The sequence below is a fragment of the Rattus norvegicus genome, chromosome 5 (genome assembly GCF_036323735.1).
Source record: "Rattus norvegicus strain BN/NHsdMcwi chromosome 5, GRCr8, whole genome shotgun sequence".
NCBI classification, from domain to species: Eukaryota; Metazoa; Chordata; class Mammalia; order Rodentia; family Muridae; genus Rattus; species Rattus norvegicus.
The window spans coordinates 65241523-65257516 of record NC_086023.1 but is presented as its reverse complement, the minus strand read 5'-3'; the positions used below and the strand labels follow the sequence as shown (position 1 = coordinate 65257516).

Genomic DNA, 15994 nt, shown 5'->3' with positions numbered 1-15994 from the left:
ATCCAGCTTCACCTTACCAGGGGCAGTTCTGTGTGGGGTGCTGAGGGGTGCAGGGCTCAGTGATTCTCCCTTAAGAAGTTTATAATTCAGGAGGTGACACGATAAAGCAGAGGCTTTTGCTCTGTTGACATGGTGGAATGAAAGAAAAATAATGTCCCATCTGAGTGAATTTTGTATTGACTCTCCTAACGTTGCCTTTTTCTCTATTGCTTTAACTGCTTAATGTGTTGATGGCCTCTCTTTCTCTGTAAGTAGGTCCCCTCTCCAAAGTCCTGGGACCAGTCTCTTTTGTACTTTCAACAGCACCATAATTGGACAACAAAAGCCCCCAAAGATATCCATATTCTAATTGTCTTGGAGCCTATGTATATTACTTTACTTAAAGGAGACTTTGCAGACAGGATTAAAGTTAAAGACCTTGAAATGGGGAGGGGGCTGGGCCTGCAGAGGAAGCAGCGAAGACGTAGAAAACTGTTCCTGGTGCTGAAGATGGGAGCTGAGAGAGGAGTGTGGGCAGCCTCTAGGAATTTGAAGCGTCCCCTGGAATGAACACAGCCCTGCAGACTACTTGAACTTGACCCACTGGGTCTCACTGGTTGGATGACAGATATAAGACCAGCATTTACTTGCTGGTTGCCTGATGTGGCCAGTGAGAATTATTCAACTCTAAAAAACCAGGCTGGGGTAGAGGGGTCTCAGCAAGACTATTTGAGATAAGTTTACTCCAAGCACTCAGACCCTTTATACCTTTATCAGAATCTAATGGTAGTTTCCAGGATACACTGATGTTTGCAAGCTATACAGGATTGTGATGGGTATACCCAGCTGTCAACTTGACTATATCTGGAATGAACTACAATCCAGAAATGGAGGGCTCTCCTGTGACCCAGATCTTGAGGCTGGAAGACATAGGCTTTTTGCTCTGAATTTTTAAAAACATTTTATTATTTTCATTATGTGCATTAGTGTTTTCCCTGCATGTATGTCTGTGAGAGTGTCGGATCATGGAGTTGTAAGCTGCCATGTCAGTGCTGGGAATTGGACTCTGGTCCTCTGAAAGAGCAGTCACTTCTCTTAACCGCTGAGCCATCTCTTCAGTATCTGATCTGGATCTTAGGGCACAGTGACCATGAAAAGCTGAGGCCCAGGCAAGGTAGAATACGCTTTTAATCCCAGGATGGAATTTCCCTCTGAGACTAAGGATAGTCACTGAGGGCAGGTGTGTGGCAAGGGGTGTCGCTGCATGGAGGCTCAGAAAGGCCAGTGCTGTACCTCATGCTGGCAGGCAGATTTGGTCATGTATAAGAGTCACCAGGTGGTCCTGGTTTTGAAGATATGAAGGGGTCATGGAGAGCAGCTGAGGCTTGGCACTGTGAGAGGCCAGGAGAGGCCATTGCTGAAGGTGTAGCCCAGTCGCAGCAGAAGACAGCGGCATTTTGGAGATGCCAGTACCGTGGAATGACCACCAAGAACAGCAGCAGCAGAAGCTATGGTCCAGAAACTAAGATGGTGAAGCCCAAGGGGTTAGAGATGACAGAGCAGAGGGATACCTGCCTAGGACAGCTGCTAACAGGGAGTGTACCTAGCCCAAGAGAAGGGAGTTTGGCGCAGTCAACAAAGAGGAAAGGAGCTGGCGATCTAAAGAGCATTTTGACCTCAGACACAGAGATGCAGAATTTAGAGTTTGCCCAGCTGGGTTTCAGTCTTGCTTTCTTTCAGTGTTTTCTCACTGTGTCCCCCTCCTCTGTGTTTGGGAATGGTAATGTGTTTCCTGTGCCATGGTCTGTTGGAAGGATGTGATCTGCTTTTTGATTGTGATTTTATAAAAGATTTCAATTAAAGAAGCATGAATCTCAGAAGAGACTTTGGGCTTTGGATTTTTAAACGTTGTTGAGGCCGTTATAGACCATGCCAATAGTTGGGACTTTTGAAATTGGGCTAAATGCGTTTTGTGTTATCTTATGGCTACAGGCCTATGGAAGCCAGGGAGTGGAATGTAGTGGTTTGAATAGGTTTGGCTCCCATAGAATCCTGTATTTGAATGCTTGACCCACAGGGAGTGGCACATTCAGGAGGTGGCCTTGTTGAAGTAGGTGTATCACTATGGGGTGGGCTTTGAGGTCTCCTATGCTCAAGTTCTGTCCAATGTGGAAATCCAGTCTCCTGCTGATGCCTTTGGATCAAGATGTCAGACCCTCAGATCGTTTTCTAGCACTATGTCTGCTTGGACGCTGCCCTCCTTCCCACCATGATGATAATGGAGTAAACTTTATCGCTGGACTGTCTCGACCCTGCAGCTTCCAATAATGATACAGACTTATGTTTATTCATGAGTGCTTGGGCCTTATAACTTAGGCTTGTTCCCGACTTGCTCATAGAACCTAATTAACTTGTTTATTCTAATCGATGTTCTGCTACATGGCCTGTTATCTTTATTAAACAGTCAGAAGGTGGTGGAGAAGAATTTTTACAGGCACGGAAGACAGGTGATACTTTATAAAAATAATACCAAAGTTCACATGGTACTCGGCACTCTGCTGGTACAGAAATCAACGTTTGAATAAACAAAGACAGTCTTTACATATTACACAAGAAGATTATTCCAACAACCTCTGAAACTGTAAGCCAGACCCAATTAAATGTTTTCCTTTTAAGAGTTGCTTGGGTCATGGTGTCTCTTCACAGCAATAAAACCCTAAGACAATTACCTTTTTCCCTTTTTTCCTCCTAGAAAATTGTTTTCCATAAACCTAAGATTAATCACTTCCCCCCCCCAATAGTCATTTGTGTCAGGCATAAGATCTATGACAATAAGCCAATAAGATAGAGAAATACCTGTTGCTTTAGTCCTCCAAAAGAGTAAAGAATCCCCTTCCTCTTGCAGGGCCCGTCATGGAGTTTGATTACACCATCTGTGAAGAGTGTGGGAAAGAGTTCATGGACTCGTATCTTATGAACCACTTCGATTTGCCAACATGCGATAGCTGCAGGTGCTTGCTTTAAACTGCTGTTTGTTTTTGTGGAGCTAGAGACTGAGCCACGGCTCACCTCATACTGAGCAGTGCCTGCCGATGCGACTTTGCAGTCTTCCTGTCTCTGCCTCCCGAGTGGTGATTTCTGGGTCTCTGCCCTTGTACCTTCCCATTCCCAAGCTTGCACCACTAGACTTTCTTTTCTCTAGGGAATTTTAGTCAAAACCGTTAAAATGGTTTTTAATTCCATTTCAAATATGTCTTCACCATGGCTGCAGGTCCCCAGTTGCCCCACTACCTCTCCCCAGCCTCACCATCACGTACTGCGGGTGTGTGTACCATCTCCTGTTCACCTGCCCAGCAGCCTGTGTGTGCATGCTTCTCTGCTTAGGAGCTGCTGCTCTGGGCCCTGCTCACCAGTGTCCTCAGCAGAGGCTTCTTCTGGTGACCCTACTGCCAGGAAGTCCCTGTCCCTTCACTGTGCTTTACGATTAGAGCACTTTCCCTGTCATTAGGTGGACTGTCTTCTGACTAGAGCAGAGCTTCATTAAACAAGGCCCTATTTTATCCACTAAATCATGGCTGTCTTATCACCTTGAACAGCCTGACATTAAGGTGACAGATGAAGGAAAAGAAATAGCTAAAAGTTCATGGCCTTCTGTAAACTCTGGAGCCACCCGAACCAGCCGTCTGGGAAATGGGACCTTGGGACAATTATTTCTTGCCCATCTTTCTGGGTCAGGGTCTGTGTACCCCAGGCTGGCCTTGGACTTGTAGTTGGTTCACTCTTGTCAGCCTCTTGAGTGCTGGGATGATGGCATGAGCCCTACTTCTGGTGTCCCTGTAACTCATTTACATTTTCTTTCTCAGTGAGCCCCTTTTTTTCCATTGTGTCTTACCTTATTTCAAGTTTTTTTCTGAAATAAGAGGGACTTTAAGAAGATTCTTAATGGTGAGTTTTTATGACTTTGAACATGAGAACCAAAGGCAGGGAAGTCGTTTCCATTTTTGGGTGTGCAGGCCTTGTGGGTGCCGGGCTGTCTGAAAACTCAGCTTAACTGAAGTAATTTATATAATCTTCTTAATCTCTTTCCAGAGATGCTGATGATAAACACAAGCTTATAACCAAAACAGAAGCCAAGCAAGAATACCTTCTGAAGGACTGTGATTTAGAGAAAAGAGAGCCAGCGCTCAGGTTCATTGTGAAGAAGAACCCTCGCCATTCACAGTGGGGCGATATGAAGCTCTACTTAAAGCTACAGGTGTCTAGTAAGCTGGCCGCGGGGATGTCCAACTTTAGTGAACTTCCAGCATAACCAACTAGCGGTAACTAATGCTGGCTTTGCTCACACAGTAGAGGATCCTTGTCTTGTTTACATGTTTACCCCTGTCACAGCTAATGACTGCTCAGAACACTGTTTTCTCCTCTCGCCTTTGCTGTGGTAACTTGGGCATACGCATATTGCTAGTGGAGGATGCTGGGAGAATAATTGGTCTCTAAAAAGGTTTAGAAAAGGGGCTGGAGAGATGGCTCAGTTAAGAGCACTGTACTGCTCTTCCAGAGGTCCTGAGTTCAATTTCCAGCAACCACATGGTGGCTCACAACCATCTATTCTGGTATGTTTGGAGACAGCTACAGTTGCTCATATCAGAAAATAAAGATAAAATAAAAAAAAAAAAGGGTTTAGAAAAGCTCTGACTTCATTTCATCTTCTGTTACCAAACAAGGAAGGCTCTTAAGGCGATCCCCAGCTCGGTTATTTCACGGATGCTCAGGAATAGAAGCTTTCCGCTGGAGTGTCCTAGCAACCGGCACAGCTCAGGGCAGACCTCAGCCCCTGCTGTGAGCACGTTACATGTGAGCCACAGCAGAGACCGACTGACCATGTGCTCCAGTGCCTGGGCCTACTGCGTAGAATCACATGTGTCCTCCCACAGCTACTCCAGAATGGCTTAAATATTATAACATTTGTACCATTGTATGAAAATATGTAGACATTGCTCTAGAGCTGTTTGTACAGGGATATACTAGAAGTTTCCTCATCTGTACATAAAATTAAACCACTCATAGAAACATATACTGAATTTCATTAAATATGATTATTAATGAAAAAAGTTCATCATTTATCTTAAGTACCAAAATAAGTAAAAAAAACGATGCTAATTAAAGCAGCTCAGGTTTTCTTAACACTTAGTGCTTAATGAAGTGCCAGTGGGCTTTATTTCAGCCTCAAGTACCCTGTCCATGCAGCACAACAGGGCAGTGTCAGGGCTCAGCCTGCTGGCATTCCCTGACCCTCTTGACATCAGGAATGATTTTACATGCTCTCTCTCATTGAGTCTTTTATTCATTTATGTTTTCTGTACTAGTATTTCAACTCCTTCTGAGCCCTAAAGGGGATCCTGTTAAATTCCAGGTTTCTGCTCCTGATGTGACTTAATGCCATCTGTGAGCTCGATAGTTAGGACTTGATACTGAGCCACTCTGAATCCCAGCTGACTGGCTCTTACCTGTGTTGTAGGTTGTAAAGCGGGCTCTTGAAGTTTGGGGTAGCCAGGAAGCTCTGGAAGATGCAAAGGAAGTGAGGCAGGAAAACCGAGAAAAAATGAAGCAGAAGAAGTTTGATAAAAAAGTAAAAGGTGAGTGGTCGGATTTCCTATGCTTGTCTTACCACGGAGCACCAAGCATCCAGTCCGTCCTGTTTCTAGACATGGGTGTGCCTTTTCTATAGGTAAGAAGACTGGGCTGGAACTCTGGCCTCAGTGCCTTGGTGTGTGAGGCTCGGTTCAAACCTCACAGTACTTCATTGCTAAAGGCCATTGTTTTCATGTGAGTCATTGTGCAGCAGTGGTGTCGGGTGGGGATGGTGGGGTGGGGATGGTGGGATCAGGCGTCCATCAGGATGTGTGGTCTGCAGCGTTTAAGACAGCAGTGACATACAATAACAAGATCCCCAACAGCCACCCTCTCCTTGCTTGGAACAAAACCATGAACTATGTAGCCATTGGATTCAGTAGCTAGAAGGAATGACCAGTATCAGTCAGTCTGAATGCTTTTATTTAAATGAGAAAACCAGAAGGATGAGGGGCTTCTCTGCATGTCGTGACAGTTGTCAGGTTCTCTTCCCGAGTCTTCATCTGCGTTATACACATACACATACACATACACATACACATACACATACATATACACATACACATACATATACACATACATATACACATACACATACACATACACATACACATACATATACACACACATACATATACATATAGTTGTTCTTCCATTTGTGCCTCTGTCTCCATACAAACTCTCCACTCCCTGGTGATTCTGTCTCTGCTTCCGTTGTTCACGTGTGTATCCATGAGTGAACCATGAGTCTGTCCATCCATGCACACATCTAGTTTTACCGTGTGCCAAGCACTGTGCTAACCAGGGTGCTGGATTGAGTGTGAGGAAGGAGGAGACACTAACCCAGAGTGTGCTGGGGGAGCCACAGCAGGGTGAACACAGACTGTGGTGAGAACACTCAGGGCTGTAAACACAATGCACAGAGAAGAGTCTTCAGGAAGTAGCCAGTGCAGGCCCTTCACGTGGTGGCTGTGTAGAGTCCCCGTGTGCTGCACATTGTGTCTGGGTAATACGCATCCTGTATATAGGCTGTGTCATACATTTACTTGATCCATTTTTTTTTTTTTTTGGTTCTTTTTTTCGGAGCTGGGGACCGAACCCAGGGCCTTGCGCTTCCTAGGCAAGCGCTCTACCACTGAGCTAAATCCCCAACCCCTTGATCCATTTCATAACAGTATTCTAGCCATATTAATTTTTCTTAGGATTTTACAATTTAGAAGAGATTCTGTGGGTGAATGGGATAGCCCACACGCTTAAACAAAAAGGGAGTGGTCCTTGGCTCAAAAAAAAAAAAAAAAAAAAAAAACAAAAACAAAAACAAAAAAAACCCCAAAACCCCACCAAACCTAGCTAAACAATAACAGCAAAAAGCCAACCAATCAGGCAAGCCCTTCTCCATGTGCAGACTCTAACATTCTAAAACAAAACTGGCAGCATCCAGACAGTCTCACCGAAACCCCTCTGCACAAGCAACCTCATTCCTGAGCAGGCAGGGAGCCCACAAGGAAGACTTAGCAGACTACCACAGGAGAGTATTTCATTAATTTGTCCAGGCCGCCACTCAGCTGTGCCCAGCATTCCGATGTCAGCAAAGACTCACTGACAAGTTCTTCCTCTTGAGCTGGCCTTTCTCTAATTTCTCCTAATGCTTAGCACTAACCCCTCCCTCTAACAGCAGAGTTGCTATGGTGACAGAGCAGCGCAAAGGCATATTAAAGAACAGGTGTGAAAGGCAGGCTCCAGATTACCTATCTACTCTGTGCAGGCGTGTGCACACGTGTGCGTGTGTGCCTGCCCTGTGTGCACATGCACACATCTGTCTTGCCTTTGTAATAGGATCTCCTTTCACTGAACCTAAAGCTGGCCTTTTGGCTAGGGTGGCTGGCCTGTGAGCTGTGCTCCCCTTCCGTCCCCCAGGGCTGAGGTTACAGCTAGCTGTGCTCCACACTGTTTGGATTGGCTTATTCTCCCCCTTTTTAAAAAACTTTTTTGGTGCAGTTTTGGTGCGGGGCGGGGGTGTTCAAACTCAGTTCCTTATCCTGGCACTTTTACTCTCTGAGCTGGTGGGGTCCTCTCAGGTCATGGTATTGCAAGCCATCTCTGTAGCTCAGGTCCAGGGTTTTAACACTACTAGACATAACCGGACCCTTCCCTCAGACGATACTCTGGTGTAGATGACATCATGTAATGGCAACTGAATTCCTAAACTTGTCTAGAATAACATTACGAGACACACTTAATTTCTTGCCTTTCTATATGACTATTAGGATATCTACATCTTAATACAAGTTTTTCTCAATTTTCAAAATATGAACTCAGTTGGTGTTTACTTTTGATCACTGTATTAGCCCAAACTACCACATAACAAACTTCATGGATTTTCCTTATGCCTGTTCCAGTCCACACTGAGTTTCTTGAGGATTTCTTTGAGTTCATTTGTTATTTGGGTGAAACATGCTTTTCAAGAAAATGTTTGAAGTGGTTGCACGAGTGCCTGCCTGTCATTATCTGCTTTTGCTTTTGAGCATGAGTTCTGGGTGGTCCGAGAGTGTCCCTCACCCCTTGGGGTGCTCAGTGTGCAGAGGTCAGTGTGACGCCCAGTTTAACTGTGGCTCTTGTTGATTCGCTCACTCTAGTTCTTGGTGGATATGTTCCTGTCCTGACTAGGCCAGAGGGCTGAGTGGAGTAGACTGTAGAGTAGAAACGAGGCTGACTGTACAGTTTGCTCAGAACAGAGAGGAGTCAAAGCAAGTCTAAAGGCTTTTTAGTTGGAAAGAACTGGAGAATTGGAACAATGGTTTCCTCTTGATGCACAGCGAAGCCTTCTTTATGGGAAGGTAAGCAATTACATTCACCTGCTCTCAACATTTTTTTATGGTAGCAGTTATAACGTGGAGTTTGCTACAGAAAAGGATGCGACTACTGGGAAGTGTGCACAGACAAGGCTCCACATCTCCGAGCCAGAGGGTAACTGGATTTCCAAGGGCAATGTCACCCAGTAGCAGGACAAGAACCCTGAACCGGTGTAGAGCACAGAACACTTGGTTTGCAGGCTTTCTTGCCTCAAATTAGGTGGGAGTGTGGGTGTTTCTTTTATGTTACATGCGCTTAGTTCTAGAAGTTTTTCTGTTAAAAGGCTAGTCAGCAGACTTCATTAGTATGAATGCCCCCATCTCTGCAAGGGGCAGGTAAGGACATCATCCCATTTTGAGGTCCCTTCTGAATTTCTAGACAGTGCACACTGTTCTGTGGATATGTTGTGGGCCTTCTCAGAGGAATCTGTGGTGTTTAAGTCCATCCTGTTTAATGTCTTTTTCTGTAATGTTTCCTCCAGGTGACAAGGGACCACCTGCGCCACCTGCTTTGCTATCCAGCGTGTAGGTGTTGGGTCTCTCTCAACTAGCTCTGTAGTAGGTTTACCTCAGAAGCAGCAGCGCTCGGCTCCTTTGCCTGCTGTTCTCTCTTGCAACCTGTAGTTACTAAAAACAAGCTTTGAAGTGCTACTGAGTCTTCACTGCAAAGCATTTTGGGGAAATCTCCCTGGCTGGGCATTCTAAGCAATTTCTCAGGCTCTCAGTAGCAAGATGACTACCCGTTCCCAGGAGAGGTAGTCTCTGGGCAGCAGCTGTCTGGGGCTCCAGTTCTGTGCAGCATCCTGGCTTCTCTCCCCCAGCTATGCTAGACTTGTCTCCTGTATCACTGTCATATACCCTAACATGTGTAGCTCAGACGCCACAGAGGACAGTTGACTGCTACTGTCCTGAGTGTTGTGGAACCAACAAACCTTCTTTAAAAGATTTTTTGGGGCCAGTGAGATGGCTCAGTGGGTAAATGTGTAATTCCCTGACTCTGGTTCCCTGAAGAACCCACTTGGTGGCAGGAGAGAACATACTGCTGCCAAGTTGTCATCTGACTTCTACCACGTGCACCATTGTGATCCATGAGGCACATGTGTACATACAGGGGGCTGAGTGTTGGCATTTGGCCATTTCCAAACTTTCACACTTGCATATACTTTATTAACCATGAGTGATTTGCCAAGACCGATTCCTTCAAACCTTTTTGTTTCTGAGAACTTTTCTTTGTAACTAACAGCTAATCATAACTGAGGCACTTGCGCTGGGTTATCACCTTTAATGTGGCCCCTCAGCCCTCCTCTTGCCTCTGGGCTGCTCAGCACCTTGCTTCTGCTCCATGAGACTCAGGCTGATTGTGAGAGGAATACATTTTACTGAAGCCCTTCCTTTCTGTACACAGTGTACACAGTAGCACCCTTTTTACTCCATGGTTCTTGTGTATGTAGACGTTTTATCTGAGCCAGGTTTTTGTGGCATACAAATAGGGGTTATTTGTTTGCATTGCAAAACCTTCCCTTGGGCTCTATTCTTGTTTTCTTGGACTTGTAACAATCTTCCTGCCTCTGCCCCCCAAGTGCTGGATTATAGATGTCCATCTCTCTGCCTGTTTTATTTTAAAATAGGAACTATATAGCTGGAATGTGCTATGTAGACCAGGCTGGCCTCCAATTCACAGAGGGTCACCTGCATCTGCCTGCCAGGTGCTGAGACTAAAGGCGTGGGCTCTCATGCCTGGCCTTTGTTTTCGTTTGTAGAGCATCAGTTGGACTGGCCTGTGAATTCTTCTCAGGTCATGGGAGGGCAAGCTCCTTCTGGCACTCTTTATTTGGATGCTCACATTGTCCCAGCTTTGGCCAGTGGCCAGCAGGGACCTTTAAAGCTGGTTCCTGTCTTTTCCTAAAGCCCTTTTTATTTGGAAGACTTTCAGAGTTGAACTTCATGCTTGACAACGTAATAAACAATTATTTGCACAGACGAAGCAGGTCTGCCAAGTGTGTAACCAGCTGTTAGAATGAAAGAAAACCATTATATACACAAGTATCAATGAAAGCCTTATTGGACTTATTCTGCATTAGGCTGAAAAGCTTCCCCTTCCCCCTTAGAACTGCGGCGAGCAGTAAGAAGCAGTGTATGGAAAAGAGAAACAACTGCTCACCAACATGAATATGGACCAGAGGAACATTTAGAAGAGGACATGTACCGCAAGACTTGTACCTTGTGTGGCCACGAACTGACATATGAAAAAATGTGACTTTTAAAACAAATTTATAGACAAATAAAGACCTTGTTCAAAAGTTCCACAATGCGTTCCACAATGCAGTCTCCATAGAAACAACACATAACAATGTGTTGGAATGGTTGTGTATAAGGTCTGCCTGAGAGCACAATGTTGGGTCTGTGCGAGGCCGGTGGTACAGCCAGATAGAAAACTGGCAGATCATTTCATACACTAACCAAAAGCAAAGGACCTAAGGTGATAGACTTTAAAAAAGGTGCACACGTACACCTGCACATACATGTAAAGTGATGATGGGAATAGTTGCCCTGTGGGGAATAGGGAGCCCTAGGTTGGCACAGAGGGAAAGGCTTCAGGGTAAGGTTGACGGGGTGAACAGGTCTGACGTATACTGCTGTAAAGTCTTCAGGCAGTGGCAAAAGCGAGAGGTTTACAGCAACAAGCACCCAGTAATAGCAGGAGCAGAGGGTGAACTCAGGAGCCTGTGCCCAAGGCCCCATTCTACAGAACCTTCACACAGCAGTTTGGAAATGCTGTGTTAAAAGGAAAAAATGGTTACTTTCAAAGTTGAGTATCTGATTATTTCATCTAAAGCATTTATCATGTAAGTAGTCTATCTGCCTTGAACGTCTCACGTGCCGGGGAGGGATAACAGTGCTTCCGTGCTTACTTAGAGCTTCTGAGGTAGGAAGTCAGTCAGCAGTCGCACTTCCCCATAGGCATCTGCCGCAGTTTAGCTAACTAGAGTTTTCTTCACCTCTGTCAAAGTGTTACTGAAGAGTACAGGAGATCCAGGGCTACAGAGAAACCCTGCAGGACAGAGGTGGGGACCGAGAGAAAGGGAAGACTATCTACACGTTTCTGTAGACTGTAGCTCAAGTGAAGCTAACGAGCTAAAGTCAGAAAGCACTGCCAGTGCCCATGCTGCTTTGGGACGAGGACAGGAGCCATTCCTAACCAGTATGCACTGTGTTTAAGCAGCGGCAAGGAGGAGGCATACGCTAGGAATTTTTCAGCCAAGGAGCTACACAAGACTTTGACAAACCCCTCAGATGCACTAAGTGGGAAGCTTGGTCAGTTCACGTTTCCTATCAGCTGCTGTGCATTGTACCTGGAGAGAGGCCAAACTCAAAACAAGCCAATCCCAAGTGACGTGGGGCCATCATTACTAATCTTGAGAAACACTCAGCAAAAACTGATCCTGAATGGGCAGCCGGACATCCTTACAGAGAGAAGTTTCTAGCCTGAGGACCAGAGTAACTAGGGGTTCAGGCTGCCGCTCAGTACTGCTGTGTGGCAGGGATAACCCATTCCTGAGATACATGGATTTAACGTCCTTGCTGTGGACTTCAGACAAGTTTTCCTGGGGTGTGATTCTGTCTGAAGTGAGCACAGCCATCTGTCAGGAGCCAGTTAGGAGGGTTTACTAAGGTACGGCAGTGCAGCAGCGGTAGTGAGTGAACAGCTGCTGTCAAGGCCCCCACAGTGAGACCCGCTTTGCTGCATGCTTGTTCTCTAGCTGCGTTTAGGTTAACCCTGGTGTCCAATGCCTGGCTGCCACAGGCACAGCACACCTTTCACCTAGGTGTGATGCAGTCCCCAGGGAAGCAGTGCGTGTCTACTTGGTTAAGGAGCATCAGCATGACTCCCAGCGCCCACGAGGCATGCATGTGTGCAGGGACGAGCCACCCTGTCTATGGGAGCAGTTGCTGCCTGCTTTTCACTTTGTCTTCGTAGGGTTTCTTCCTCTGTTTACTTTTTCCAGATGGCTGACTAGGATAAAGCAGGGGCACATTAATGCAGTTTCCAGAACCCCCACTACACAGGAGGATCAAAAGAAAGGAAGAAAAGTGCAAACTCCTAGCATGCAGACCAAGAATAACCAAACTCTACTGTGCCCCAGGAAAGGATACAGTTATCAGTGCCTTCAATGGTTAATTCTTCAGACTGGAGCCATTTCAAATCAATTAGAGCATGAGCAATGTTAAATGGGAAGGAGGAACAGGGTAAAAAATAGGATATTTAGCTAAGAACCAGATTTTGTCTTTCTGAAGTATCTCCCATCTAACCCTGAACTACTGAATTTAAATGATTAAATGATACACCTACTTTAAATGTGGTATTTAAAAAGCCTAGGAATTCTCATTATTAAGAAATTATATTCTACGGCCATTGAAATGTATGGTAACTAAATACACACATATACAGACAATCAATGTATACTTGATAGGGTATAGCACATACAAAAAGATAGCAAATGCACAAAATTACTACCAGTAATTATAATATTATTAGTGGATTTCTCTAAGGTTTAATAAGAAATTTAAAAATCCTAGAAAGCTGGAATGTCAGATAATTGCTTATGCATTATTTTACAAAACACTCATTTCGCTTCAGCCTCAACAGACTCAGGGATCACAGAGACGAGCCCCAAGTCACTGAATTCCAAGTCCACGTCAGCTCATTTATCAGTCACTCCATGTCGGTCTGTGATAGTCCGGGATCTTGGGCAAACTGTTTTTAGAGGTGCAAGGCACGACCAGATAGATGCTTTTCAACAATGGCCGACAAACCTGCCATCAGGTAGAAAAACTGCTGCCATCTTCAGTATACTTTGAGATCGCAGTTTAAAATACCTTTCAGGATTTCTGGGTGGCTTATACTTAGACAAATTTGGGAATTAGTACTAATAATCCTTTATACTAACAAGCGGTATCATAAGAATACCACTTAAGAAAAGTATCTGCAGAAGACAGCTTCCGGTGGAGACCAAGTACACCTTCAGTAAGAAAAGATGATAAATCATGACTCCCAACGTTTAAAAAACACAACTGCAGTTTATTCCAGCCATGTTTCCCAGGAGCAGAGAAAAGCTACGCTCCCCGGGGATAGCCTGTCGGTTGTATCTACTATTTTGCAAGCCTGACCTTGCATTTCGAACACCTCAAACCTCTTGTTCTGTGCACTAAGGAGAAAAAGTATCAAATCTATCCCATATGTACAACTCTACAGTCACCATAACATCACTGTCATCGAGTAACACTTGCCCTTCAGGGCAACTAAAGGTCGGTCAGCTCATGTTCCTCACACTCCTCCCCCATTTCCTTTAGGAAGTGAAAGGCTACTACAGGAAAGCAAACATTCAAACCATCAAAATTCAGACAAGTTATTTCAAGATAATAAAAAGGGGAAAACGTGACTGTTAGGCCTGCAGAGCACAGAACTGCTGGAACACAGCCAGGATGTGAGGATCTAACTCTGCCGTGAAGAGCAGGTTCTCCAGGGTCACCATGTACTGCTGGATTATCTGGTGATGCTGCAGACATAGAAAAGAGGCTTCAGTCAGGAAACTGAATGCAAGCAGCCTTGCAGAACCTGTCCCTCGTGGCCTACCCATGTGAACACTTCTAGAAGGCTCAGCATTGACACACTGCGTGGAAGGGAGACACACAGTAATGTAAACCAAGCCCAGTTCTTACAGCCTTGGTGCAGGAGCTACCCTGACAGCACGTCTGGAAAGTCGGGGCAGTGCAGTTTCAGAGTCAGCCTGTCTAGGGAGCCAAAGCATCAGCAAATGGGCCTCTCTCTGAGGACTGAACACACTAAGACATTTCTATAGGACTAGGGGCTCTCAGTTACCTCTTAAATGGGCTAATAACCACAAGTACCCGGGAGACATTTGGAGGCTTGAAGAACTGAACTTTAAGAATAATTACTTCTGCATTACTCACTTTCCTGGAACAAAGGCGGACTTAGGGAGTTAATGAACTAAAGAGGAAAAATGAACTTTGGTCCCTTGCACATCAGTAAATCTAGCTGAAAGCAGTTTACTTTGCTCATGTAGACACACTTTACCACAGGAACACAGATTTTAAAGTGACTTTATAAATCTGATTACTGTTAAGCTAGCAGGCTTTTGTTCCCTCTCTACATTTCTTTCCCTAGCACAGAGAATGGCAACCCAAAGTGTGATTGATGGAAAGCACCTTGCTTAAGTATTTGAAAGAACAGGAGTGGCAGCAAGTGCACATAAACTAAGGGGCCTAACAAGAGCTACATAACCTCCATAGCTTTATTGGGTCTATTTTTTTCTTAAAGATTTATTTATGTGGGCACATTGTCGCCCTCTTCAAACACACCAGAAGAGGGTGTCAGATCCCATTACAGATGGTTGTGAGTCACCATGTGGTTGCTGGGATTTGAACTCAGGACCTCTGGAAGAGGAGTCAGTGCTCTTAACCACTGAGCCACCTCTCCAGCCCCGAACTATTTTTTTTAAACAGTGGTAAGATTCTGTGGTCTAGCCTGACAGACTAGTGTTTTACCACTGACTTTAACTGGAAAGCCCATGTGACTGAAACAGTGGTGCTGACTGACTGTTCCAGGCCTCACAAACCTGTAGGAAGATCTGCTGCAGCCTCTCGATGCAGTTCTTATACCACGGGGTCAATATACTGGTCCCATCGGTTTCACAGCGCACCAAGTGTTCAGTCAAGATCATGATGAAACGCTGGAAAAGATGCACAAGGTGAAGAAGTATTAGAGGAGGAACAATAACTTCTCAACAAAGCCAGACCAGGAGTTCTCAAAGGTCCTGCTGCTCCACTGGACTGTGATGCGTACTCCTGACTTTCAGGACTCCCCAAAAACTGTCTACTTAGCAAGGGAGAGAGTTAATGTTAAATCCCTTAGTGTCTTGTAGAAGTACAACCTGGCCTCTGTTCTAAGAAAACAGCATGTTAATAGCAATCTACCATTAATACCATTCAGACCGTTCACAGGAAGAAAGTAGTCACCAACCATAAGGAATACATGAGATAGACATTTAGATGAACAGACAGCCTCCAAGTTGTGACACTCTTCTTCTGCAAAGTTCTATATTTTAACATTTTGTGATTAAAAGCAGTAACTTTTCAAACTAAGAGAATGGGTGCCCTTAACGTTTCACAGTCCCAGCCGACTCACCTGGAAGATGACGAGGAAAAGGTTCTTTTGCTCGCTCTGAGCAGACTCCACTTTCTCCTGCAGCCTTTCGATTTGCTCCTCCAGGGCACCGTCCTTCCTGTCGCTGCCCCGGTCATCATCATCACTGCGCTGCAAAACAAGCCAGTGTGTGACATCTAGCACAGAAGAGGAGCCATCAACACCAGGTTCTGCTCTGTGGCCCGGGTTGGCCTTGAGTTATGTCTGATCTTCCTGCCCCCACCTCCCTAGAGCTGATTTTGGGGGTGATGGATGGGTGGTGCTAGGACTTAAACCCAGGAGCTCAGACACACCGAGTCCTGCCCTAGCC

At 45.3% G+C, this 15994-nt stretch overlaps 2 protein-coding genes across 13 annotated transcripts in view; one reads left to right on the top strand and one right to left on the bottom strand.

Annotated features, from left to right (window-relative positions):
• The window catches only part of Xpa (XPA, DNA damage recognition and repair factor), a 48504-nt gene that overhangs the window by 18268 nt on the left and 14242 nt on the right, over positions 1 to 15994 (top strand). For 3 of the 11 annotated variants that reach the window (XM_063287331.1, XM_063287332.1, XM_006238035.4), the window contains exons 3-6: positions 2885 to 2990; positions 4069 to 4234; positions 5495 to 5612; positions 10568 to 10762. In XM_063287331.1, the coding sequence (XP_063143401.1) occupies positions 2893 to 2990; positions 4069 to 4234; positions 5495 to 5612; positions 10568 to 10716 (531 nt within the window). In that variant the 5' untranslated portion in view covers positions 2885 to 2892 and the 3' untranslated portion in view covers positions 10717 to 10762. The other 8 variants (XR_010066351.1, XR_010066350.1, NM_001106656.1 and 5 more) reach the window with 6 other exon arrangements.
• Ncbp1 (nuclear cap binding protein subunit 1) overlaps positions 12985 to 15994 on the bottom strand; it is a 32901-nt gene continuing 29891 nt past the window's right edge. Inside the window, exons 19-21 of one of the 2 annotated variants that reach the window (XM_006238037.4) lie at positions 15667 to 15795; positions 15098 to 15211; positions 12985 to 14017 (exon numbers count right to left, since the gene is read on the bottom strand). In XM_006238037.4, the coding sequence (XP_006238099.1) occupies positions 13904 to 14017; positions 15098 to 15211; positions 15667 to 15795 (357 nt within the window). In that variant the 3' untranslated portion in view covers positions 12985 to 13903. The remainder of the gene's footprint in view (positions 14018 to 15097; positions 15212 to 15666; positions 15796 to 15994) is intronic. The other variant, NM_001014785.1, reaches the window with a different exon arrangement.